Source organism: Prionailurus viverrinus, chromosome B1 (genome assembly GCF_022837055.1).
Source record: "Prionailurus viverrinus isolate Anna chromosome B1, UM_Priviv_1.0, whole genome shotgun sequence".
In the NCBI taxonomy this organism is placed as follows: Eukaryota; Metazoa; Chordata; class Mammalia; order Carnivora; family Felidae; genus Prionailurus; species Prionailurus viverrinus.
The window spans coordinates 144,639,794-144,667,029 of record NC_062564.1 but is presented as its reverse complement, the minus strand read 5'-3'; the positions used below and the strand labels follow the sequence as shown (position 1 = coordinate 144,667,029).

The 27,236-nt window shown below is 39.1% G+C and overlaps 1 protein-coding gene across 2 annotated transcripts; it reads right to left on the bottom strand.

Annotated features, from left to right (window-relative positions):
• SDAD1 (SDA1 domain containing 1) lies at positions 1 to 25,650 on the bottom strand. Of its 2 annotated transcripts, XM_047856637.1 has the most exons (22): positions 25,428 to 25,650; positions 23,648 to 23,752; positions 23,043 to 23,141; positions 20,279 to 20,389; positions 18,613 to 18,684; positions 18,433 to 18,533; positions 16,476 to 16,533; positions 15,801 to 15,875; positions 14,319 to 14,420; positions 13,693 to 13,762; positions 12,968 to 13,071; positions 10,965 to 11,022; positions 9,582 to 9,640; positions 8,908 to 8,984; positions 8,640 to 8,737; positions 8,256 to 8,332; positions 7,650 to 7,776; positions 6,014 to 6,108; positions 5,688 to 5,878; positions 5,497 to 5,581; positions 4,247 to 4,408; positions 1 to 190 (listed from the first exon to the last, which is right to left on the bottom strand). In XM_047856637.1, exons 1-22 carry the CDS (start codon positions 25,515 to 25,517, stop codon positions 143 to 145), a joined length of 2,064 nt encoding a protein of 687 aa, XP_047712593.1. In that variant the 5' UTR covers positions 25,518 to 25,650; the 3' UTR covers positions 1 to 142. The 2 variants fall into 2 exon arrangements, with proteins under 2 accessions (XP_047712593.1, XP_047712594.1); XM_047856638.1 differs by lacking the exon at positions 25,428 to 25,650 and having other exon boundaries at positions 23,043 to 23,214.
• Positions 25,651 to 27,236: the final 1,586 nt, after the last annotated feature.

The following is a 27,236-nucleotide window of genomic DNA, read 5'->3' as shown; positions in this document are numbered from 1 at the left end:
TGCCAAGTTGCTACCAAGTTTACTGTGTTTTTCACAATACAGTACTTTGGGACTTTTTAATGTAAACAATCATTCTTGATTAATTTTCAAAATAATGATACAAATGTGGCATTTTTCTTGGAATGGAAAACTTGCTTGGAGGTTACTTCATTCTTTTTCTCTTTTTCAAAAGTGCATCTCGTAGTGCCAGCTGTAACATAAGAAAAAATATCTAAACATGGGAACTCTTGGGTACCCCATTATACTAATTTGGTTATATGGAGACATACAACAATGGACTCCGGTCAACAAATCCTCCTGAGATGATTAAGTGTGTGTGTGTGTCTTGGGTGTGTGACAGATACTATTTCACGAACTCTCAAGCACTATTCTTTGGTTCCTAGAAATTTTTAAGACGTCTTTTGAATTTCAACAAGGTATGTGTTTTTGTTTGTTTGCTTTGTTAAAGCATGTTTGGGGGGTGGAAGTTACTCTACATCTTAAATGTTCAAGCTTTTTGGATTTTATGATTTTAAGGTATTGACTCCTTGCCTTTATTTATATCTGGGTCTTGGAATGTCTTTGTAGATAGAAGAGATCGAGGATAGATACTGAAGGTAGAAAAATTAACAAGTTCATTTTAGCCTAACTTTCATGGCTGAGGAGGTTATTTCTCAGACTCATCTGTCTTACAGTCTCATCTGTAAAATATAAGATCACAGTACCTGCTCATATTGTTGCACACTGACTAACAGAGTTAAAAAATTGAAAGCTCTACAGTAAGAACTGTACATTAGCTAATGATGTTGTTGTAACCCAAGGTTACACGGACTTAATTCTGCTCATTAAACTTTGTAATAAAGCACAGGCTACTCGCTATTCTCACATGTATCTCAGTTTCCTTCTCCCTTCAAATGCCATCATTTGAAAAGTATATTCTCCCTCCTCTTCCTTTACCTTTCCTAAGGCTTCACTGGAAGATCCATCCTCCCCTCTTTCTCTGCCATGTGCTTCACCTGCCTTTTCTAGTCTCACCTCTTTTTTACATATTCTATGAGAATATTCTAAAAATTTACAGGAAGACCTCATGTACACTTTCAAGCCATGTAAGACCCTTTTATTTAGAATAAAATATCACCAAGGGACAGAAGGGGTATGAAATGTGATGCTCCGTTCCCAGAGGAAGCTTGGGTGTGTAAGATAATAGAATATACATATTGGTCTCTGCCCCTGGTTCCTGGCATAGAGCTCCTCAAACTTTGGTAATTTCCTAAGTGATAAGAGCATCTCGTTTTAATATTTGTTTTTGACCCTCTCCCTGACACACAGCTCCCCAAACCCCTATAAATTCCTAAGTGATAAGAGCCCTAGGAGCATCTTTTGTTCTAATGAGGCAACTAGGTGGGCTCCTGGATGGGGGCTGGTCCAAGAAAGACCAAGCCATGATTAGAAACTTGGAATTTTCAGGGCTCCTGGGTGGCTCAGTCAGGTAAGCAGCCAACTGCAGCTTGGGTCATGGTCTTGTAGTTTCGTGAGTTCGAGTCCCGCATCGGGCTCTGTGCTGACAGCTCAGAGCCTGGAGCCTGCTTGGATTCTGTGTCTCCCTCTCTCTCTGCCCCTTTCCCAGTAATGCTCTGTCTTCTTTAAAAAATAAATAAACATTAAAAAAAAAATACCTTGGCATTTTCAGCAATCCCTGCCCCCCAACATACAAACTTCTCCAGAGAAGAGAAAGAGGCTAGGTACAGAATGAATAATCGATCATACCTATGTGGTGAAGCCTTCAAAAAAAAACCCTGTAGTGTGAGGTTCTGACAGCTTCCAGGCTGGCGAACACATTCACACCAGGAGGGAGATGTACCCCAACTCCACAGGGACAGAAGCTTCTGCATTTGGGGCCCTCCCAGACCCTGCCCTATGTATCTCTTCATCTGGCTATTCATCTGTATCCTTTATCATATACTTTAATAAACTGGTAAACTTAAGTAACGGTTTTCCTGAGTCCTGAAAGCAGCTGTAGCAAATTAATCAAACCAAGGAGGAGGTGACTAGTCAGAAACACTGGGCTTGAGACTGGTTTCTGAAGTGTGTGGGGGGGTGGGGGAGGAACACTTGGGGAGGTGGCGAGTATAGTCTCATGGGGCTGAGCCCTTAACCTGTGGGATCTGACACTATTTCTAAGAAAACAATGTCAGAATTGAGTTAAATTGTAGGACACTAGCCAGTACTGCAGAGAACTGCTTGTGTGGGGGAAAAAAATCACCACATATTTGGTGACCATAAATGTTAGAAGTGTTCTGTGTGAGTAGAAAAAAAACGCACAAAAGGTAAACTGAACTGAGCTTTTCTATTTTAGGGTCACAGGTCAGTTTTGGGGATGCTCTAAAGTTGCACTGCCCAATACAGTAACCCCTAACTGCATGTGGCTTTTGGACATTTGAAAAATAGCCAGTCCAAACTGAGATGTGCCACAAGTGTAAAACACACACTGGATATCAGTTCAAAAACAAGAAGGTATAGTATCTCACTCACAATTTTCATATTGATTACATACTGAAATGATACTATTTCAGATATATTAGGTTAAATAAGATCTATTACTAAAATTAATTTCACCTTTTTCTTTTTACTTTTTTATTTTAAAATTATACATGTGGTCTGTGTTGAATTTCTATTGGGCAGTGCTGGTCTAGAGTGAAGGAGAGAATAAGAAAATTAGGAACCTAGAGTTAAGTTTTATAACAGAGAGACCTTGAAGAAAATATAGAGCAAGGACACATAAACAGAAATTCAGATTAGTTTTTGGTTCCAAATGGCAAGAAAACGGGAGAACAAGGAAAAAACATTCTTGAACCAACAAGTGCATATGTCCAACGAACTCTTAAATAAAAAATTCTTTAGTCTTTGAGAGAGGAGCTTCATGACTCTAGAGGTGCTGGCAAGGAACAAAACAAGGCTTCCAAATCAAGGCTTCCAAATCATGCCAAAAAAGGCTCAGTAAAACAACAGAGGAAGTAAGAAGCAGGGGAACACTGTCACAAAATGTAGCAAGGTCACAAAAACTGCATAATGAAAGAAGGAACAAACCATGGTGCAACTCAGTGATTCTATTTCCTCCACCCTCAAATCTTACAAAGGTCTGCTGAAGGATAAGCTAATGGACTGAATCAATTCAACCATGAATTTTTTTTATTTATTTATTAAAAATTTTTTTTTTAACGTTTATTTATTTTTGAGACAGAGAGAGACAGAGCATGAACAGGGGAGGATCAGAGAGAGAGGGAAACACAGAATCTGAAACAGGCTCCAGGCTCTGAGCGGTCAGCACAGAGCCCGACGCGGGGCTCGAACTCACGGACCGTGAGATCATGACCTGAGCCGAAGTCGGACACTTAACCGACTGAGCCACCCAGGCGCCCCAGTTCAACCATGAATTTAAATTGAATTGGCAAAATTCAGGTATTTATAATCTGAAACTGCACCTTTCTTTCACCTTGATTTCAACAACCTCTATTCAAAATGCTGGCACTTTGTTATTTACATGATGTTGTTGGACATAGTTTAGAACTAGAAAGATTAAATAAGCAGATAGGTAGATTTTAAATGGCACCTTAATTCAGTTACTACCGCCTGGGTGGCCGCACAAATGAAACACTGCCCTGGAAAGCTGGCCATTAACATGTCTGTCTGGCACACTCATCTTTGGCTAGCAACTTAGGAACACTTGTTTCGTCCTAACTTGATTTCCTGGTGATCCTTCAGAATATATTTAAAATATACTCTGGTACACTCTCCGTAGAGAAAGAGACGAAAACATGAATTTGTTTTATTATAGCAAATAAAATAAGCAAGGCAACTGAGTCACACAGGACTACATATAAAAGACCACAAATGGATAAAATGAAATCCCCAAAACCTGTAAACATAAAAGTTTTGCAAAAGGGCACATTAGGAAGGATCTTGATATTATGTTTCACAGATGCAATGTCAAGAATTTTAGCATAGGGATGATCTTACGGGCCATCTAGCTTCCACTCCTGCAGTTATAGAGGAGGAAAAGAGACTCTCCTTTGGTCACACAGCTGAATCTCCGCCAAGTCAGGTGTAGGATTTACATGCCCTGACCACTTGTCACCTCTCCATGTTCTCTAATAATGCTCCCCATTAATGCTAACACAAGGTCCTAAAAGGCACAACTCTGTTTTGAGTAAAGAAGTGTTAAAATGACAACAGTATTCTAACCAATCAAGCTTCAAGTTGAACTCACCTGCTTTTCTCGGAAGGAACGCTTGTTCTTTGACCGGACATTATGGCTATACCGCATCATCATGAAGTTCTTCTGTTTTTTCTTCTCTTTATTTGTGGAACTAGAAAATGGGTTCATTTTGGTTTTCTTCCTCACAAATTCTTTTCGGTCTGTCTTCCCAGCCTATTAGCATACACAAAAAAACACTTCAAGAGTTATCTAATCCACATATGTGTCTCCTCCGTGCCAGGCACTCTCCTGGGTGCCAAGGACAAAAAAGATTGATGTAACTCAGTCCTTGCTCTCCAGTGACTCAGTCCAGGGGAGAAATGACCATTATATATTGTAATGGGGCAAGGGAAGCTCAGTAGAAGAAAAGGTCATAATTCAGCTGGTCAGGTCAGAGAAGCTTCCTAGAAAGGGAGACAGGTAAACTGTTTATTATAGGATCAAGGCATTCATGGTGGGAGAAAGGAGGGGAAGGGTAGAGCATTTCAGGAAGGAGGGACAGAATACGAAAAGGTGGGGAAGAAAGAACATGGATTTTTAAACTTATCTAATCAGGTTTCAGTACAAATGGGATGAATGCACAGGGTGACATGGAACCAGTATGGGATGGTGCCTAAAACAAATGTATAGAAAAGAAAGCGGAGGGGCGCCTGGGTGGCGCAGTCGGTTAAGCGTCCGACTTCAGCCAGGTCACGATCTCGCAGTCCGTGAGTTCGAGCCCCGCGTCGGGCTCTGGGCTGATGGCTCAGAGCCTGGAACCTGTTTCCGATTCTGTGTCTCCCTCTCTCTCTGCCCCTCCCCCGTTCATGCTCTGTCTCTCTCTGTCCCAAAAATAAATAAACGTTGAAAAAAAAATTAAAAAAAAAAAAAAAAAAAAAAAAAAAAGAAAAGAAAGCGGAAATAGTAGGCAGTAGGAAATGTTGGAAATGTGCACTCATAGCCACAGCACTTGCCGGAGGCTTTTCATTAGTGACTATTAAACATTCCCCTGCTTTCCTAATAGCTTGGATGCCTCCCAGATACCAGAACACGTACTATTGACTTTCTGTGTTCTACATCTTGTTTTTGATGGTGGCTGCATGGTTATCTAGTTGTTAAAACTCATCTAACAGAACACCAAATATCTGTGCATTTTACTCTACGTTAATTATACCTTTATTTAAAACATCAAAATAAAACACTGCCGTTCCGTGGCTATTCACTTTATTTAATTTTTCAGCTTATTTGCTTTTTGTTTGAAGGGAACGATATGCCTCACTTACCATTGCCGTTGCTAGTCTTGTCTCCTTGTCAGACTTTGGTTTTTTATGAAGGCGTTCAATGTCCCGAAGAGAAAGTAACTCACCCCTGAGGTGAAGAACAAATACAATATGAAACAAGGGTGGAACTCCTTTCCGTAACACTTTCGTCACATGAGCTGACTGAAGAAGACTTGGTGTATGTGTCGTTTTACCTGGGCTCCTCATCACTATCTATTTCAATGTGTTTCCTCTTTTGGGCCTTCCCTGGTGCAGCGTCAAGTTCTTTCCTCATTTGGGCCATGCGGATTTTCTGGAAGTCTTCCTGAGTTAAAACTCGGCTAGTGCTAACGGCCGCAGCTTTGGCTCTCCGCTCGTCCATGGGCATGCTGTTGAGCTTCTTGGACTTGAAAACACACAACAAAGGTTTAAAGAGCTACTAGCTCAAGTGAGAGCTTAGAACCCCAACAAGGCCCACCATGAATTAGGTGTTAATAAACATCCAAGTGACGTACTTGCACAAGGTAATTTTAGGACTTACGATTTCTTGCTGTTCTTCATCAGAAGAGTGGTGCACATCAACCCACTCACCATCGGCGTCTGCCTCCTCACTGAGACTGGTGGTCTCCCACCCATCTGTGTGAGAAGCAGCACACTGTTAGTACTCAGGGGGAGTTGAAATAAATCAAGCAAAAGTAAGGTAATCAAAGTCAGTGGAGCTTTATTGACCAAGAATCAAGCAATATTTATTGTTAAATAAGCCACATCAATTTAATTACTTTATGGAATGCATAATAAACATTGACCATGATCTACCATGAGCTAAAATCTTATAATCATTTACCTCTCACAACTCAACAGAAGAGGAACAGACCATACAAGTTACCTGCCCCGAGCCACACTGCTAGAAAACGCAGTCTATGATGAAATGAAAATCATGTCTAACTGTAGAGTCCATGATCTTTCCACCAAACCATGTCCATCAAAATTGCACCTGTACAGGGGCGCCTGGGTGGCACAGTCGGTTAAGCGTCCGACTTCAGCCAGGTCACGATCTCACGGTCCGGGAGTTCGAGCCCCGCGTCAGGCCCTGGGCTGATGGCTCAGAGCCTGGAGCCTGTTTCCGATTCTGTGTCTCCCTCTCTCTCTGCCCCTCCCCCGTTCATGCTCTGTCTCTCTCTGTCCCAAAAATAAATAAACGTTGAAAAAAAAATTTAAAAAAAAAAAAAAAATAAAAAATAAAAAATAAAAAAAATTGCACCTGTACATTTATCTTGGCCACACAGCAAGTATCTGACAACTCATCTAAGCATATTTATACATGTTTTTAGAAACTAGTGAGCAACAATCATTCAGACAACTGAAGTCATAGATTCTGGATGTGAAGGAACCTGGTAGATACCTCAATGAAGAGATATTAGTTCTTAATGGAGTCACAGTAAGCTTTCAAAATCACAGACATTTGCAATTTTTCAGTTGTTCCCCATTAGAGTGTCTCAGCTCTTTGGTATAGCATATATACAACCACACCCGATAAGACCCCAATTCTATGTCTAGTCTGGTATCTTGCTATATCCCACCCTGTATCCTACATTAATAGTAGTTTCCTAAATACTTCAGGGCTTTGCTCATGCAGAGCTATTTATGAAAAGCCTTCAAGAGCAGGGACCATATCATTCTTCTTCATATTGACAGTGGCTAGCTCACAAGTAACGCTTTAAAAAGTTTTGTTAATATAACAAATGAACTAACAGGAAGAAGATAGGACTCTAGCAACCAAGGTAATAAACACTAACTCTGGAAATTAAGTATTCTTCAAAAAGTTCACCAAGTGTTCTCCTTCACCAAGGAGTCTTGGAGGACTGTTTATGACTAACCTTCATTATTTTTTTCTAGGCAAAAACCCAAAAGCCATTATCGTTCCCAAGTGCCCCGTATGATCTTGATAAGGAGCAGCTTCCCTGGAGGATATGAACAGACATCTACACTACAATGTAAGTTTCCTAAGTGTAGGAACGATGGATGCCCTTTGATCCCCAATGCTTGTAACAGTGCTTAGCACACAGTCCTTGCTCAATAAATATCTGCTGAATGAGTGTTCAATCAACATAAAGATTTCAAGGTCAATACAGTACAGGAGTGATTTTATCCTGGAAAATGGTAAAATGAAAATGAACCTTCATCATTTTCAGCATTCTCTTCTTTTTCAACTTCTAGAACTTCTGCTCCTGGAATGTAATCTTTAGCATCTAATTCTCCATATTCTTGCACTCTTGCTTCTATGGAGGCCTCTGTAGGCTTACCCTAAAGGAAAGGAAATTGTTTTTAATAAGGTTCTTAGAAGGGCACTAGGTGGCTTAATCATTTAAGTGTCTGACTCTTAATTTCCACTCAGGTCATGATCTCACGGTTGTCAGATTGAGTTCCATGTTGGGTTCTGCACTGACTGCACAGGGCCTGCTTGGGCTTCTCTCTCTCTCTCTCTCTCTCTCTCTCTCTCCCTCTCTCTCTCTGCCCTTCTACGCATACATGCTCTCTCTCAAAATAAATAAATAAACTTAAAAATATATATATTTAAAAAAAGAGTCAGCATCAAAGAGCACATGCCAACTACAAAATATTTGAGACAATGGTATTCAATCAATTGTATTCTGAGCTTAAAGAATACAATTAACCAATACTCATAGCCGAAGCATCACAAACACTAAAACTCATCCTGTAGGAAATTATTCTCCCCTTCTAAGACCCTGACCTTTAGATCAACATATGCATATTTCACCTACCCGGAATTTCTTTTGCAACATCTGAGGATTCAGTGTTCGGAAGAGCTGAATCAAAGTTCTAGCAGACATCATCACATCTGTAAAATAACACCTTTAATTAGAAACTCCAGAGTGGGGTGGCTCAGTCGGTTAAGCATCCGACTCTTAATTTAGGCTTAGGTCATGATCTCATGACTCACAGATTGAGTCCTATGTCAGTGCAGAGCCTGCTTGAGATTCTCTCTCCCTCTCTCTCTCTGCCCTCCCCCACTCACGTGTGAGCGCATGTGCTCTCTCTCAAAAATAATCATTTTTTAAAAAAGAAAAGAAACTCCAGAGCAAAGAGGCTACTGAGAAAAAAGAGTCACTCGATATTTGATCTACAGAGAATAACATGCAACTTACTCTTATCTTTGTGTGTTTTATACTGAGCCAGGTCTTGGAGAAGTTCTTCAGTCATGGCTAGAGGACATCGAGCTGTTATCTCTTTTATAGCATTGATTCTAGAAAAGGAAAATGAATTTAAAAAACCCAAACAGCAATCACAGATGGGTCAGTCTAAGGTTTCCTAAAAAAGACCAAATCAAAGGTACATAAGTTGGGTTTTATAGGGCTTCTAGGGCCAACCGTACATTGAAAACATACCCACTTCCTGCAGGCACATTCTACATACCCTACTGTCATGACCTCCCCAGAGTTCTTGTCGGTGACAAAATTGTTGGCCACAGTCATGAGCAATGACTGAATGATCTGAATCGGGAAAGAAAGGAAAGATGAGAGCTGATAAAATGTCTCCACCAACTCAAACACTTGAGGATTAAGGGACAACAGACGATTCACAGTGAAAAACCAGCCTTCCATCTTCGTTTTGGGAGTAGGAAGGAATCAAGACTGAGGAAGACAGATAAAAGTACGTTGGGTTTCAGGCTTCTTGGTTATCCTCAGATTAAATTTTGCTCCCCTTCAATATTATTTTCCAATATGGATTTAAAAAATTGTTTTGACCCAGGACAATTCAATGCTATTTTAATCAAAGAAAGGAATGATCAGCTTTGAAAAATATTCACTATAAATTTACCAATAACTCTTGATCTCCCAAGATTTGGCAATTAAAGTGAGAATTCTCAACAACTTCTCTAAAACAAACTTTGCTTTTCTATAGTAAAATTTTTTTTTCAGTTTCTATAACTAAACCTCTGTATCTATCTCCTTAAGAGTTAGTGTCTCTTCTTCTCAGTTTGAAGAAAAGTGACACAGGGGAGCAGTAATCTCTGTGGGAATAGCCACCATCATATACTTAATAGTGGCACTGCTATGCAGACAGAAATAAGGTTTAAGAGTTCTCACCTCTGGGGGTACTAAGTGATGAGATGCTTGGGCAGCAAACAGAAGAATCTTTGTTACCTCTAAAAATGTAAGAGATCAGAAAGATCATAGTCAGTTTATTGCTCTGCCTCTCAGGACTAAGAGCAAACATGGGAAGCATATTCTGGCCCTTAATCCTACTGCTAAGTCTAGCTGGAACGCCCAACCCTCAGGTGTCTGCATGGCTCACTCTTTCACTTCCCTCAGGTCCCTGCTCAACTGCTGCCTTATCAAAATGTCTTTCCTGACATAATCTAACTAGAATCTACCCCAGTGCTCCCTATTATCTTAACTCTGCTTTCTTTTTACTCAAAAGACTTATCTTCACTTGGACACTGGACACATAGTACTCTCTGGATCTCCCTCTAGAATGCAAGCTCTACAAAGGTGAGGGCACTCTTTCATGCTCACTGTGAAATTCTGAGTGTCTAATTCAGTGCCCAGATTAGAAATCACTGGATGAATGAATGACTACGAACATAAATACATATACACACTCTCTTTGAAAGGGGCAGGCAGTATAAATTAGGCAAAAGAAAGAATGAGGTGAATCCTAATTTGCCATTTATTTGCCTGGTCTTTTTTATTTCTTTTTTTTTTTTTTAATTTTTTTTTTCAACGTTTATTTATTTTTGGGACAGAGAGAGACAGAGCATGACAGGGGAGGGGCAGAGAGAGAGGGAGACACAGAATCAGAAACAGGCTCCAGGCTCTGAGCCATCAGCCCAGAGCCTGATGCGGGGCTCGAACTCACGGGCCGCGAGATCGTGACCTGGCTGAAGTCGGACGTTTAACCGACTGCGCCACCCAGGCACCCCTGGTCTTTTTTATTTCTATACCTTGCAGGATTGAAGTGAGGATCTGATGAGATGCTGTATGTAAAGCACTTTGCACAGTGTGTGGCATGGCACTGAGTTTGGCTCAGGTTAGATGTTCAACAAATGCTGGCTTCCTTCTTATCTTGGTTTAAGTTTAAAGGCAAAACAACCATCTCTTCTTTCCTGCTCTTATGTTGTTTTTATGTGCAAATACACGAGGGCAATGATAACAATAAGATAAAATCCTGATATCTATTACAAAGTTACAGTAGAAGGTCAGATTTCTTTTTTCACAATTTTCTACCTGAGTATTCATGGTATTACAAAAAGACTTGCTTTAAGAATCCAGTTTTTGTTTTCCAAAAATAACCTTGTTAAGTTGATGAGAACAATTAACCCACAGCAGATTGTGGGAAAGAAAACATAAGGGTTTCTCTCTCCTTCTCTGAAACACACTCCTAATTCTTTAATAATTACAGAACAAAAGACTGGGATGGCTACTCTAAACCCAAGGCCACCAAAGGAAAATGGCAAGTGGGAGGCTTACCTCTTTGGTGGGGCTGCAGAAATCTTTGCACAAAGGGATAGAAGTTGAAGAGAAAAAGCTGCAGAAAGAATGCACTGACTTTAATATTTACGTAACTGCAGCTGTAGAGTTTCATTTCTCCCTAACACAATTTTATCATCACGTTCAACTAACTGGGGATCATTTTTTACTTTTGATTTTTCTCAACAAGCATTCATGCCCCAAGACGATTTGATGTGCTGTATTACCCAAGGAAAGGGAGCCTATGCTGCTATCCTCATTATATCAAGAAAGAAGAAAGTATATGCAGAATAAACCAGAGGAGGGGAAAAGTCAACCCAATGTAACATTCTTCTACTTTTAAAACTGGTGTGGCTGCAGAACAAATTTTTTTTAAGTCTTCAAAGATAAAAAGGATTACCAGAAGGAAAAGCAATGATATTAAGGCTTCAAAGTAAGGGATAAAAGAGTAATTCAAATCTGAATAGCGCCTGGTATAATTTCATCACCCAAACCCTACAGTTCTCATTTTATTACTGGACACCAGTCCAATCACACTGGAGGAATTACTCTGAGATCTATATTTTAGGGAGAAAGCACTAGCACTCTGGAGTCTACCTAAATAAAAGTGACAGGATCTAGTTATTAAAGCAACTGTATTCTTTTTTTAAAAACAGCAGTACAGTTCACAAGCAATATTATATTAGTTTCAGGTGTACAACATAGTGATTTGACATTTAAATATACGACAACATGTTCACCAAACCAGCTGTAATCTTGAACTTCAGGAAGAGAAACTATGGAGATGGACTGCTCTTTCTCAAAGTTTGTCATATCAGAATAAATTAATTAATTTTTTTCTATTTAGCCACAGAGCAAAACCAAGACCGGACAAGTAACAAGGAAGATTTATGTTCAATATAAAAATGGACGCTCAATTACAGTCAGTTGTGAAACTCTAGTTATCATTTCTAACAAACCATGCTTAAGTTACACATCACTTCTGCTTTCCAATCAAGCTCAAATTCAGGTCTGACAGGAAATTTCTGCACAAACATAACATAAATTGACCTGGTAATCCTGCTGTTGGACTACAGCTCATGGAGAAAAAGCATTCTATTCACTAAAATGTTAAGTCTTAGGAAAAGGGAACAAGTGCTTTCATTCACGGGTACTTTCATCTTTAACAATGTATGTCGACACTGCTAGATTTTCAGTAAACCTGTTGTACTTTTTTTTCCTTAAAAAAAAAAAAAAAAACTTTTTGAAGAAAGTAACACATCCCATGATGTAGAGAGCAGTACATCTCAAGAGCAAAATGATAGGCAACAACCTCAATGGCCATTTCTTCAGTGGTCTAACTTTTTGGAAATCTCTCCTTTTCTACAACAGCAGTCTATGAGTATGTGTGAAGTTTCCATGTGTATACCATATGTATGTATGTGTGTGTGTGTGTGTGTGTGTGTATATATAATGTGTGTGTACACATATATGTGTGCATATGTATATATGTGTGTATGTATGTGTGTGTGTGTGTATAGATACACACACACAATACCACCAAGGAGCTCCTGTAATTTAATTAAGTATGAAATAAATGACAAGAGAATTCAACTCTGCAAACATGACAACCTCCTTACCAGAGTGGTCTGAAAGTCAGGAAAGCTATAAAGAGGTAAACAAACTGCAAAATGTAGTAATAATCAATAAAAATATCCAGTTTACGTTGGCTCAGAAAAATGTATATGCAAAACAAATAAATAGTAGAAACACAGAACACAAAACAGTCTGTCCATAAACTGAATATATGTACAATTTAACATCCGTACTTACTGATAAGAAAACAAAATTATAAAAACAGCTATTTTCAGAGTGAAAGATTTTATTCTTCTGTAAATTATATGGGTTTAAGTGGTTTTAAGAGATAAAAGTAAGCCACAGTTCTACCTTAATGGCTTTCCTTTTACCATGAATGATTCCACTTCTAATATTCACCAAAATGAGAAACATAATGGAATGCAAACCTCGTGAATTCCCACCAATCTGGAGATGAGGTTCATGAGCATCATTTTCACCTCAAACCTCTCCTTAGAGCTCTCTAGCTGCTTTAGTAGTTTTTCTGCAAAATCTGGAAAGGAGAGTATCAGAGAAGTCCACTGTAAGTCCACAGTCTATACAACATTGTCTAACAGGTGTAGAGAAAGGTAGCGGTTAGATCAGTGACTGGTACAGTTGAACCTGAGAACACTCTGTTAAACCAGGATGGTAAGAACAGCAGCATGACGGAAGGTGAAGAGATTCACACACAGGTGAATATACTGTCAATGGTGCTCAAAGTCAAGTCTTAAGTCCCCCAAATTTTAGCATCAACATCTTGAATGACTGTTTGGAGCTCCACTTAACAGTTCGCTAGAGCGTGCCTCCCAAAGCGTGGTCTGCAGACCAGCAGTAGTGGGTCCACCTGGTAGCTTGCTAGAAACACAGCATCTCAGGCCCCACCCTAGACCTACTAAATCAGAATCTGCACCAACAAAAGACTATCAATTTTTCATTTAGTCAAGTACAATGTCCTAGTGCTATGTTGTTGTTAAAGACATGAAGCAAAGAGCTATTCTTCCACATTGGTTATACCCAACCAGTAACAACTAAACAATTACTGATTGTCTAGTAAGTGCCAGGGATCTTATATTCCCTGGTAACAGGCAGAGATAAGGCCAAAAAGGAACTTGGGAAGTCATAATTATAATACCTTGGGGATCATGAATCAAATGAATAGCTGAAAAGTTAAACACCTCTGGTTTTTTCTTCTTTTTTTGTTTCTGCAATAAAGTGAGAGGAAAAACATTTACATTACATCAGACTATTGGGAGCGGGGAACCCACAACAAATCTGTTCCAAAAACCTTTCTTTCAACTAGAACAAAAGGTGGTTTTTATCTTTTAACATTAAACCTCAGGAATGTTCCAGCAAATAGCACCTGTTAAGACTTAAAGGAATTTAGAAATATAAACAAAAAAACACAGAAGGGCCAAATTAATGAGTTTTCAGAATAACCAAATATAACAAAATTTAAAATGTATTTTATTTGTGTACTCTCCTGAGAAGGTAAGTTTAGCAAAAATACCCTAATATAGGTCATCTTGCTTAGGACAAGTGAAAAGTGAATTTAAGCAAATTAATTTATTCAAGGTATAGATTTTGCTAGAGTTGAAAACATTTAGTCACCTAAAAAACTAGTACTTAAAAATTCATCACACATTTCTAAGTCTTTCAGAAATGCTATTTCTTCATTTCAAATTCTTAACAGCTTCCACTAAAAACCCCATATTCTATAGTCTAATCACTCCTACCACATTTTCCAGGTATGAGTCTCACCTTGAGCACTTTCATAGCCTTTTCCAACCTTTTCTTGTTTTTGGAACTTTTTTTCCCTGTGGCATATTGCACTAGCAGGTCTCTTGCTGTTGGTCCTTCATCCTGAAGAAGAGACTACTTTGTAAACAAGGAAAATCTGCATAGAAGCAAATGGTAAACCTTTCAAAGACTTCTGTGTACTTATGCTCTGCAACCACTATAAAAAATGAGCATGACTTAAAATTCAATAAAAAGTATCTGCTCATGTGTACAAACAGGTACATACAAAGATTTTCACTGCAACACTTATTTTTGCTTTTATATTTTGCTTTCAATTTTATCAACGTATAGAATACAACTTTGTTTTTAATTGAAAGAAATTGGAAATAATATCATGAGGAAAATGCTTAAGCTATAATACATTCATATTCTGAAATATGTGAAGGTTAAAACAATGAGGTAGATCTGTATGTACTTAGAAGATCTAAATGCATCAGTATATCTATATATATGACACAAAGAAAGCAGTTGCAGAGTAATATATATGTTATTTATGTATAATTCAAAGACCTAATATATACATAAGACAATACACACACATCCGTATATAAATACACAGGAAACAGGATGGTTATCTGTGAAGATGGAACTAGGAAGTGGAAATGAGACAAGGTTAAGAAAACTTTTATTGTATCTAGAATACCTGAAATCTTTTACAATAAGAATATATTGTTCATACATTACTTAATAAAATAATAAAATGAATTAAAAGATCTTATTATAAATTCCAGTATTCTTATTACCAAAATGCTAAAATGGGAAAGGGTATTTTTTCTTAGAATTTCTCCATTTTGATTTTAATAAAAAAAATATTAAGTTTATTTATTCATTTTGAGAGAGCGAGTGAGTGCACAACCAAGTGAGGGAGGGACAGAGAGGGAGAGAGAGAATCTTAAGCAGCCTCCACTCTGTTAATGCAGAGCCCAATGTGGGGCTGGAACTCACGAACCGTGAGATCATGATCTGAGCAAAAATCAAGAGTTGGACACTTAACCGACTGCACCACTCAGGCACCCCTAAAAAATATTTTTTTTTAATAAAAAAATTTCATGACATCATAAATCTTGATTTTGCCTTTTAAAGATGCCATGATATTATTCCTCTCCTCCTCTGAATTCTCTATAATGTTGACATAATCTCAAAAAATATGCTGGCAGCAATTTCCATTCTAAGTTTATATAGTGAGATAAAGGTTAGCTTTGGAACTAAGAACAAGGCTGAATGAGTCTAACTTTTATTAGTTCTTTAGCCAATCTTAGTGAATGTAAGTGACAAATTCTAAACGATAAAATCTCAGCATGGCAGAACACAATAAAAGATAAAGGCGACATGTAAGTTTCTTTCTAACTTGAGCAGTCATGGATTTTACAATCTGTACTGAGAGCAAAAATGAAATCTGATAGACTGTAAACCTAAGAAAGCATCTACTGTTGAACGTATAACCTCAGACTCTGAGTCGCTGTCCTGTTTCTCCTCTTCATCTTTCCCAAGGAAAAATGTCAAAGCAGCAACTAATATCTAAAGACCAATCAGAACAAAAGTCAGTGACTCACCCCAGCTTACAACAAAGAATAAATACTTTTGTTTACACATTATTCATGCACAGAACTAGGATCTGAAGGAACAAAATCAGACTGGTGGGATATGGGCTCATTTTTCTCAATTAAAACAATGTTTTAATAATGCTATTTGTCCTAAAAATATAAATAATTTTTAAAAATCCAGGCTCTACATAGTTGTTATCTTTCAAGTAGATTGCCAAGAATTTATTTCTATATCCAGCCACCAACCCACCCCCCACCACCAAAAAAGTGACATTGTAGCCCTTCTAACAGAAAGTCTAACATATTCTTAAATTTCTTTCAGCTGTGCTTTGGCCCAACAAAAGAACAGTCAAGAATTATAGGATGAAACAAAATAAACACTAAGGCATCATTTAGTACAAAGCATTTAAAGAACTCCTAACTTTATTTGCCACCTCTAAAGCACAGATGAACCAGGGAAGCAGCCAAAGCACAAAGAGAGCATTACTAAACACGAACTGCATGCCCTACACTACCTCTTCCCCACACAGCCATCTCCTCCACTTTCCATCTGGAAATGACTACAGACACATACCTTAGTGACCTTAGAGAAACACGCAGTTGTTATCACATTGACAGTTTTGGCATCATTCCTGGGGTAAGACAAATGAAGGTTTTCAAAGTGAATTTTCATTCTACTGCATTTCACAGCATTGACAATGGCACAAAATAAACAATATGTATTTCTTTCTTTTGTTTTTGAGAGAGAGATAGATCATGTGTGCAAATGCACGTAAGTGGGACAGGGACAGAGGGAAAGAGAGGGAGAATCTTAAGCTAGGGCCCACGCTCAACCCAGAGAATGATGGGTTCAATCCCGTGACCCTGGGATCATGACCTGAGACAAAATCAAGAGCTGGATGCATAACTGAGCCACTCAGGTGCCCCTAAACAATAAAATATATTTCTGACAGGATAGAATACACAGTTTAAATAGTCATGGGTTACAAAGGAAGAAAAAAAAAGTCATAGATTGCTAAATGCTAAATAGTCAACCACAGGTGAACATTTAAACTTTAGCCCAGTCTTCTGTCGGAAAATTATGCAGCCATTTTTAAGATAGATTTTTTTTTGAAGAATTTTTAATGACATAGGAACCTATTTAAGATAAGTGAAATAAAAAAATGAATACAGGGGCCTTGGTGGCTCAGTCGGTTAAGTGTCCAACTTCCGCTCAAGTCATGATCTCATGGTTCATAAGTTCGAGCCCCGCATCAGGCTCTGTGCTGACAGCTCAGAGCCTGGAGCCTGCTTCAGATTCTGTGTTTTTCCCGCTCTCTGCCTCTCCCCTGCTTGCACTCTAAGAAATAAAATGAAAACATTTAAAAAAATTAAAAAAAAAAAAATGAATAAAAACTTATTAGTGTAGCAAAATTCTAACCATATTTAAAAATTCACATTAAAGGGGCGCCTGGGTGGCGCAGTCGGTTAAGCGTCCGACTTCAGCCAGGTCACGATCTCGCGGTCCGTGAGTTCGAGCCCCGCGTCAGGCTCTGGGCTGATGGCTCAGAGCCTGGAGCCTGTTTCTGATTCTGTGTCTCCCTCTCTCTCTGCCCCTCCCCCGTTCATGCTCTGTCTCTCTCTGTCCCCAAAATAAATAAACGTTGAAAAAAAAAATTTATAAAAAAATTCACATTAAAGAAAAGACAGGAGACAGTATCATAAACTGTTAACAGTGATCATCTCTGGGTGGTGAAACTATCAAAAAATTAAAAAAAAAAACCTTTCTAGCTTCTCCAATTTTTTTTTGTTGCAATGAATATTACTTTTATAGTAAAATAAAAATTAGCAAATAAGAAAAGCAAAAAACATGAATCAGGAGCAATGTATCAATAAACCAAAGTTTACAGAACATGGTATTTCATACAGAGGATAAAGTGACTTAAAAATTTTCAGTGTGGCAGAGTAGAAATAGCACAGATTTGAGAGTCTGACATCCAAGTTTTTTTTTTTTAATGTTTATTTATTTTGTGTGAGAGACAGCAAGTGAGTGAGTACGGGGAAGGGGCAGAGAGAGGGAGAGCGAGAATCCCAAGCAGGCTCTGTGCTGTCAGTGCAGGGCCCAACATGGGGTTTGATCTCACAAACCATGAGATCATGACCTGAGCAGAAATCAAAAGTCAGACACTTAACTGACTGAGCCACCCAGGCACCCCCAATATCCAGGTTTTAATTTCAGCTCTGTCCTTGGCTAGCTACTAAGCTTAAACTCTATGAACTTTAGTTTTGTTACCTATAAAATGGGGATAATTCCAGATAAGCTGAATTATGTTATTCTAAAGGTTGAACAAGGTAACATGAGATATAGGTGCTCAAGAAATGGCAGCCAATGTTACTAGTTATTTGGATTGCTCTATATTTTTATTTCCAACTTAATTTATGACAGATATATTAAAGAGCTCAAGATCAAGAAAAATATTTGTGTATGTGCTCTGTAGTAATTCTAAATGAATATGAGTCTATTTCTCAAGAGACAATTACATATATATTACCAGATGTTTCTTCTGTAGAGTTCAATCATCACATCCAAAGATATCTTGGCTGCAGTTGCATTGCTATCTCTTAACATGGTATACATGAAATTCTGCAACACCTAAAGAAAATGAGGAGAAGGAAGACTCAATACACTGCTGGTACAATGCTGCAAACATGGGAAACAAAAGGGTACTTACTATGTTCACTTTATTGTTCTTGTGTTTTGCATTTATATTCTTGATATCAGTGACAATATGTGTGTATAAAGTCTGAGGAAAACAAAAACACATACACGTTAACCAACGTTTCTAGTCTTGCTCATGAGTAATTTGGAAAAAAGTACAAATGTAGGGGAAATTTTAATTTTATTCACTTTTCATTCTATAACAAGACACCATAAACAAAACAAAAAGCAACAGCTAAAATGTAAAAGAAAGTTGCCCTGAAAAGTAAACATGGAGTTACCACATAACCCAACAATTACACTCCTAGTTATATATCCAAGAAAAAATGAAAATATATTTCCACACCTATGTCCACACAAATATTCACAGCAGCAGCATCCACAATAACCAAAAAGTGGAAACAACACAATAGTCCATTAACTGATGAATGGACAAACAGAATGTGGTATACTCACATAATGGAATAAATTTGGTAACAAAAAGGAATGAAGTGCCGATAAATGCAACAGCACAGATGAACCTTGAAAGCATTATGCTGAGTGAAAGAAGCCATACACATATACTACATATTGTGTGATTCCATTCATATGAAATACCTGGAGTAGGTAAATCTGTAGAGACCGAAAGTAGACTGGTGGCTGCCTAGGCCTGACAGAGATGAGGAAATGGGAAGCTACTGCTAATGGGAGGAGTGTTTCTTTTTGAGGGGGGATAAAAATATTCTAAAATTGATTGTGTGATGGTTGCAAATTCTGCCAATATACTAAAAATCATTGAACTGTACACTTTCAATAGATGAATTGTACGTGAATCATATCACAATAAAATTGTTATTTAAAAAAAGGAAAGTTGCTCCACTTAGCCCCTAATGCATGCAAGATGATACTGGCAATACAAATATCACCGACACTTGGAAAAATTTTATTTATTTGAGAGAGCAAACAGCACAACCAGGAGAGAGGGGCAGAGATAGAGACAGAAGCTTAAGCAGGCTCCAAGCCCAGTGCAGAGTGCGCCACGGGGCTCAGGGTGCGCCTGGGATCGTGACCTGAGCCGGAATCAAGAGTGATTTGCTCGACCTACTGAGTCACCTAAGGGGCCCTCCAGTTAATAAAATGTAAACTTAAATTCTTCTTTCGTAAATTTCTTTCACAAACCTTCAGCTTCTAGGCTGGCTTATACAAGCAAATACTAGTCATAGGGAAATATTTATAACAAAAAAAAGTAGTGTTTTGGGAGATCCGTTGGGGGTTGTTACAGCTATGAGTGTCCAGTCCATGCTCTGATTTAGCTAGTCAGTATAGTACAGTGGGAAAAGGCTTGGGTTCTGGAGCCATATTGCCTGGGTTTATACTCCTGCTTCCCTACTAACATGTCCCATGATTCTAGGATATTACTCTCTCTTTGTGCGTTAGCCTTTTCATCTGTAAAATAACAGTAATAATGAACCTTCTCTCATTTTGTAAGTAAACAAGTATATAAGAAGCTCTGAATGGTAGCTGGCAAAAAGCAAGCACTCATTAAATGTTAGCTATTACCACCATATTGTATGCACACAAGCATCAATTTTTTTCCTATTAAAATTATTAACTATACCAAGAATTCACTCTACAAGTTTAATGTTACTGCAAGGGAAAATGTGGAGATATAAGGGGGGGGAAGCAATTTTGCCCTTTACCTTTCGCAGAAGCTTATCATGGCAACGCAGAAGTTCAAAGAAGAGTTCTAGCAAACTTGATGGATTGATGAGATTCTTGTTTCTCAGCAAGATCAAAGCTTTGCAAAATGTCTAAGGAAGGAAAAGAAAACATACTATAAAATAATGATGAAATAAAATGAGAAAATGGAGTACATATATCCCAAGAAATTGTGATATCTTCTAACTAGGCACCATTTTGGGCATCAGAATAGTACAGTCAATAGTACAGTCTTTGCTCTCGCACACCTTACACTGGGAGTGGGACAGACAAGCAAGGAAGCACCTAAACAGTTGTATCTCAGATAATGATACGTGTCATAAATAAAGTAAAACAGGGTAATATAACTGATACAGTGACTGACAGAGGGCTACTTAAGGAAGTGTCAAGATATGACAAACCCCCATGTGATCAATGAATGCACAGAAGTAAGAAAGGTGTGGTAACAAGAACAGAATAATCTGGAATCATCAACCTGATTTGTGACCTTACAAGGCGTTCCTTGGAAGTATCATTAGTACCAAGAATTGCCCAATAGCACTTGCAGGACGGCTGCTTACCACCGACTTTCACGAGTACCCTTATCGCCCAAGGTTTGGTTTCTACCAACTGTTCTCCATTAATGGAACAAGTAATCCTTGGAGAATTGTTGATTCCAAGTCTTGGGGCAGGAAAAGCAGTAAAAAGGGGTTTGGAACTATTTCTGCCAGAATGTAAGGATGCTTTCAAAAATATCAGGGGCTTTGGTAAAAGGACTGAGAAGCTCCCACTGGCCAGGTGATAACAATTTGGACTAAAAATAATTAAGGCTAAAAAAAAGAAATGAACAAAAGGCATAAAAAGGTTACAGTGTCAAAGAAAGATAAAAAAAATCATTTTACTGATTTTATTAAGTGAAAGTTAATATACATAGATATTTTGTTTCTTCCATTAAGAAACACAGTCAGTTCTAGCTGTGTAAGCGGGAAAGAGTGAACAAAAACTTGGGAATGACTCAAAAAGTCCTGGGGAAGAAACAAACACACTAGGTAGTAAGTCCAGTAATTGATAAGGACTGGTGGTTATCACCATCACCAATTAAAATGAGGATCCACCAGTTTGTTCCAAATGATTCCTTTAAAGAGGAATGCTAATTACACAGACTCAATCCTTTGTGTCCTAGCAAAGGAAATCTCTATTATTTTTTAAGCCTATTAATCATCATAAGAAATTACAAAGAAACATACACACATTACTTATTTAACAACGCCTGCAGACCAGTTTAGTTGGTACTGTTAGACACACAAAACTTAAAAAAAATCTAATTATAGTACTTGGAAAGACACTAGGTCTCTATACTCAAAATCTCAAATCTGTATCATCTATAGGGACTCGAAAAGTTTCATGACATAAGTAAAAGTCTTTTGACTAAGAGTTTGAGTTTGAAGTCTCTTGGGCTGTGCTGCCAGGTCCCACATCCCAAGTGAGAGTCATTCAGTTGGCAACACAGAGCCTGAAACCTTGGCTTGTCTGAGATGGTATTCTTTTTCTGTTGGGCCTAATCAAATTAATAAAATCCTAAAGAATTATAAAAATGATAGAATTAGAAAAATCCTGGGAAAATGTAAGAGTAAGAAACAACGCTGAATCTCTAGACTTAGCATTGTAAAAGTTTTGGCAAAGGATATTAATATGTTTTGTGATAATATTTGTGTTAAGTTCTACCTGCTGTAGAGGTATCTGAAAAGCATATGTATGAAATCTGAAAATGCCTTAGGCTGAGTTCCCTAGCAGCAGACCCAGATTCATTGCAGTGATTTGTCCAGGGTATGCTCTCTTCTAGAAGGGAAGTAAAGGAAGCAGGACAGGGCAGAGAAAAGAAAAGCTGAGGAAGGATATGTCCTTGGCTGGAGACCAGCTTTAGTCCAATCACAGAGAAGCCCTGGAGCACAAACTGCAACATGAAGTTGGACCCACGTTGAGGGAAGAGCCGGGCTTTCGTATCTCTGGGTTAGTCAGGTACAACCTGTAGGCTGGGAGGGCAACCTCCCAGGTGCTAGGGCTCTCATTTAGCTGAAGACAAGACACCAGAGAGAGGGCAGCTGGGGGCCATCGGCGGCCAACATTCACCACCAGTGACGGAAATGGGAGCCCTAGGCTGGTAAGGGGGATCTCAGCCAGGACCCAATAACAACCACTACAGGGACAATGGCTTGAATGCTCCAACTGGCCAGTTAATGAATAAATTTATTAAATTCAGCATTACGGGAGTGCTCCTAATCAATTCCAGCTTGGCATTGCCCAGTTGGAACTGAATTTTACTCAAACTCTTCAAATTAAAAAATAAGTGAATCAATAAAGCATTGTAAAAACCGTAAGTTATAATTAGGGCTCTTAATGCATTTGAGATTTGAATGACTAGAAGGAATGAACCACGTATTCAGAAGAGGGAAAAGAGCTTCCTGGCAGGGTTAGCATGTTGGAAGAACAGAAAGATCACAGAGAGGAGAGCAGCATTCTGCTACAGGAGACGAGGTCAAAAACACTGGCAAGAAGCAGATCATGTAGGGACTTATAGGCCATGTTAATAAGTTTGAGTTTTACTCTAAGTATAAATGAGAAGCCACAGAAAGATTTTAAGGAATTTGTGACGCATTCTGATTTATGTTTTAAGAAGATGTTTAGCTGAGGCTGTTCTCATTTAAACACATAATACATGCACATATAAACACAACACAATTTATCAAATCCAAATACTAGACCCACCATTCGAAGATCTGGATCCAAGACAGTGTGATTGTAGGAAAGAAGATCTTTCAGCTCTTGAGGAAAATTACTTAAATGTTCTGGATAGCAGTGACCAATCTGTAACAAAGCAAAGGCTCTTCTGAAGTTTCTTTTTCTCTCCTACCATTCATATGCACATATTTATGATGTTCTGAAAAAGGAGAGTAAAAGGCTATGTTTCATAGAAGTAGCTAGTTCCAAATCATTTCTTTTTTATTCTACATGCTAATCTCTCTGACCTCTTTCATTGTTCTTGCAGTATTAGTAAAATATGTGTGATGTTGTTTAAAATCTGCTCTTATGATGAATTTGAAAAAAAAAAAACAACAGTCTGAAAGTTTTGCTTTGGTTGGTTCTGCAAAAAGCTCTAGTGAAATCTTCTAATTCAACTCAGGAAGAAAATAACATTTGTAAGATACGGAAACAAAAAAATATATTTTTACATTAAGTTTCCATTCCTGAATGGAATAAGGTTGGGTACTACTGGAAAGATATTCTGCGAACTGTGAAACAACTGGTCTTTGTTTTAGAAATTGTTTGTTTTCAGAATTATTATTATTTGTTTTCAGAAATTATTATCTTACCTGTGCCATAAACATCACCAGCTCTGCCAGTTCTTTGCTGGGTTTATTTGGTTGTAATTTGAAAATCTCCACATTGGATTTGTAGTGATTATACTGCTGTAGAAACTGTAGGAAAATAAGATATAAGTTAGTCACCTCCTATCATATGACTTTTTCAGTAAAAAATGAGAAATTACTTAGTACTAAGACATCTCTGATAGTGGCACGGAGAAAAAGACATGGCAAAGGTGTCCAGAAACATCTTTTCCTTATCTGCATTCTTCAAAATAAAATTCCAAAAAAACTGATACATCAAATTTTTCTAAAGACCCTTTCCCTTATCATTAGAAATTTAGGTGGTATGGTGTAAAGAACATTAAAGCAAGAGTCAAAAACTCAGATTCTGGATCTATTCTGCCATTTATTATCCAAATGACCCTTACTACATTTTCTGTGTATATGAGCACTCGCAGCAGCAGAAAAATATTGGGTCAGAAAGTGTAAATTATATCACAACTATACAACTCTGCCGTCAAAATTACCATCTTCTTTTAAGGCACAAAAATAATGATAATAGCTTCCACTTCCTCAGCAATTGCAATATGCCAAAGTCATTATGTGCATTTTCTCATTTAATTATGTTTAATTCTAACAACAACACAATCTAATGTTGGAACTTACCAGGCCTCAGTTCCATGCCCTACATCTACTCATCATTCCTAGACCATAGCTTTAAATTGTGAGTGTATGAGAGCGACACTATGAATATTTCTTTATATTAGCAGTCCTTACTAGTCCAGTGAACTCCAAATCCATAACTCCAACTGCCTGACATCTGTTGTCTCGATCTCTAATAGACATCTTAAACCTAGCATGGTCAAAAAACATAACTCTTGATTTCCCCAAAACAAAACTCTTAGGTCCCCAGCTTTCTCCAAGAGCAGGAATCAAGAAAAGGAACTACCGCCCCTCCATGCTTCAGATAAGACCCTACTCTCTTGACTCCATACCGCCGTTGTGACAGGAGTATGGAAAGAGCCCCAGAACTCGGTGTGCTGCTGCTAAGATCTTTATCTCACTTCTCCTCCCTTCCTTCCCGTGGCTCAGCCACTAATATATGCCTTAAGATGATGAGAACTAATATCATTACACCCTTTATGTTCATCAGTCACCACAAATATACAAGGCTCCCAGGACATCCCTTATTCCCGTCTAGTCGCCAGACCAAGAACTCTTCGGTGGGGTCAGGGCATTATATTTTTTAAAGTAGCCCAGTCATTCTGATGCTCTATTGAAACCTGTTTCTCTCCTAACACACTGCTACCTCGTTTTCTTCCGCCCAGCATTGCTGAGCCAGTAGGTGTCCTCTCTGCTCCTCGGTGCTACTTCCAGAGCACTGGCATCCCTCCAGACCAGTACCCTTTTCTGCACTTAACTGTCCCCACTGCCAGCTTTGAATCCTATGTCTGGAGGTCCATTTCCGGCTCTCAGAAACAGATGTTCGACCCAAGGCATTCTAACATACAATTCATCAAGTGTTACAGACTTCCTCAACTTACGGGTTTCTGAAAGGAAAAGGCTGATAAATCTGCATGGAAGTTGGAGGTTGGGGGGCGGGGCTGTCTGTCTCTCCTCCTCTGTGAGGTTGGGAGATAAACCCCTTTTCTTTCCTCCCGAGGGACTCCTGTACCTAGCAGAACTTTGGGCGAACCAGGATCCCAGCTCCACTCCACTCCTTCCCCCTGCTACTGTCTAAACCAGTCACACCCCGGTCTGTAGTGGCGCCGCGTCGCACTCCCACCTCCTCGATGTAGGCCGGCGGATCCCGCTTGATCAGATTCTGTAACTGCGGCAAGTTGCTGGGCAGCTTGTTATTGTTTCTGTTAGACATGCTGGCTACTGACTGGATCCGCCAGGAGCAGTGTTAAGAAACCTCACACCGCCTGCCACCACCAACCGAATCAGCTACAGGTGGGAATCCTGCTTCCGAGTACGACCGGAAATAGCACATGGGACACTCGGTAGGCAGCGCAATCTTGGTTCTTAAAAAAAAAAAAAAAAAAAAGCCAGACTACGGGAGCCTCCGAGTGTCAAACTTACTCCCAGTCCCGAAATGCGCTGCAGTGGTTTACACGAGGTTTTTGGGGGGCGTGGAGGGGGGGCTGGGGGGGGACGTTTTCCACCCTTGGTCAAACACTCCTACTTAACGTTTTGAAATATTATGAAATGCAAAGATTTTTTTTTTTTTACCACACATATTAGTTTATCTCGTCATTCTGACACTCCTATGAGACTGACACATGAGGATTAATCGTTTTTTAAATCCCACAGCCTAAAAAGCGTTTTCCTTTGGGAGTGGATAGCACTATCCTATTTTAGAGTTGCGGGGGTGGTGGGAAGGAGGGATGAGGAGAGACGCCTGGGTGGTTCAGTCGGTTGAGCCTACGACTTTGGCTCAAGTCAGGATCCAAAGGCCGGTGAGTTACAGCCCCGCGTGGGGCTTTGTGCTGACAGCTCAGAGCCTGAAGCCTGCTTCGGATTTTGTCTCCCTCTCTTTGCCCCTCCCCTGCGCGCGCTCTCCCTCCCTCTCTCTCTCTCCAAATAAACATAAAAGAAGATTAAAAAAAAAAAAAAAAAAAAAGAGCAATGAGGAGCGTAAGTTATTTTTTTGGTATAACTTTAAATACTGTTTTTGTTTTGCTTTTGGTTGTTTCAACTCCCCCCTGACTTACACAAGGTAAAAGGGCAAGACCGGGATTAATTGTAACATGTTGATTGATTTTAAAATGCAAATTAATTTGTGAGGCGCCTGGGTGGCTCAGTCGGTTAAGCGTCCGACTTCAACTCAGGTCACGATCTCGCGGTCCGTGAGTTCGAGCCCCGCGACGGGCTCTGGGCTGATGGCTCAGAGCCTGGAGCCTGCTTCCGATTCTGTGTCTCCCTCTCTCTCTGCCCCTCCCCCGTTCGTGCTCTGTCTCTCTCTGTCTCAAAAATAAATAAACGTTAAAAAAATTTTTTTAATGCAAATTAATTTGTATTTAAAGGACCACCTTTATAATCTTTATAAGTACTCTTCAGTCAGAGTTTTAAATTCAAATGCTGGTAATTCGAAGAGAATACATTTCTACAATTTCACTGTGTGCAAAGACAAAAAATGTGGTGAATGAATGAACAAGCTAGGCTGTTAAATACAAATACACATGTGATCACTCACTCTGTGCCAGGCACTGTTCCAAGCACTTCACTTGCATTACTCATTTAATCCTCAGAAAATCCCTCTAAATTAGATAATATAATTATCTGCACTTCACAGAGGAGGAAATTGGCTCAGACAAATTGACTGCCCAAATACATAGCTGGTGTGGGAGCTGGGGAGGGAGCTGGGGATTTCAGTCCAGGCAGTTTTTTTTTTTTTTCAACGTTTTTTATTTATTTTTGGGACAGAGAGAGACAGAGCATGAACGGGGGAGGGGCAGAGAGAGAGGAAGACACAGAATCGGAAACAGGCTCCAGGCTCTGAGCCATCAGCCCAGAGCCTGACGCGGGGCTCGAACTCCCAGACCGGGAGATCGTGACCTGGCTGAAGTCGGACGCTTAACCGACTGCGCCA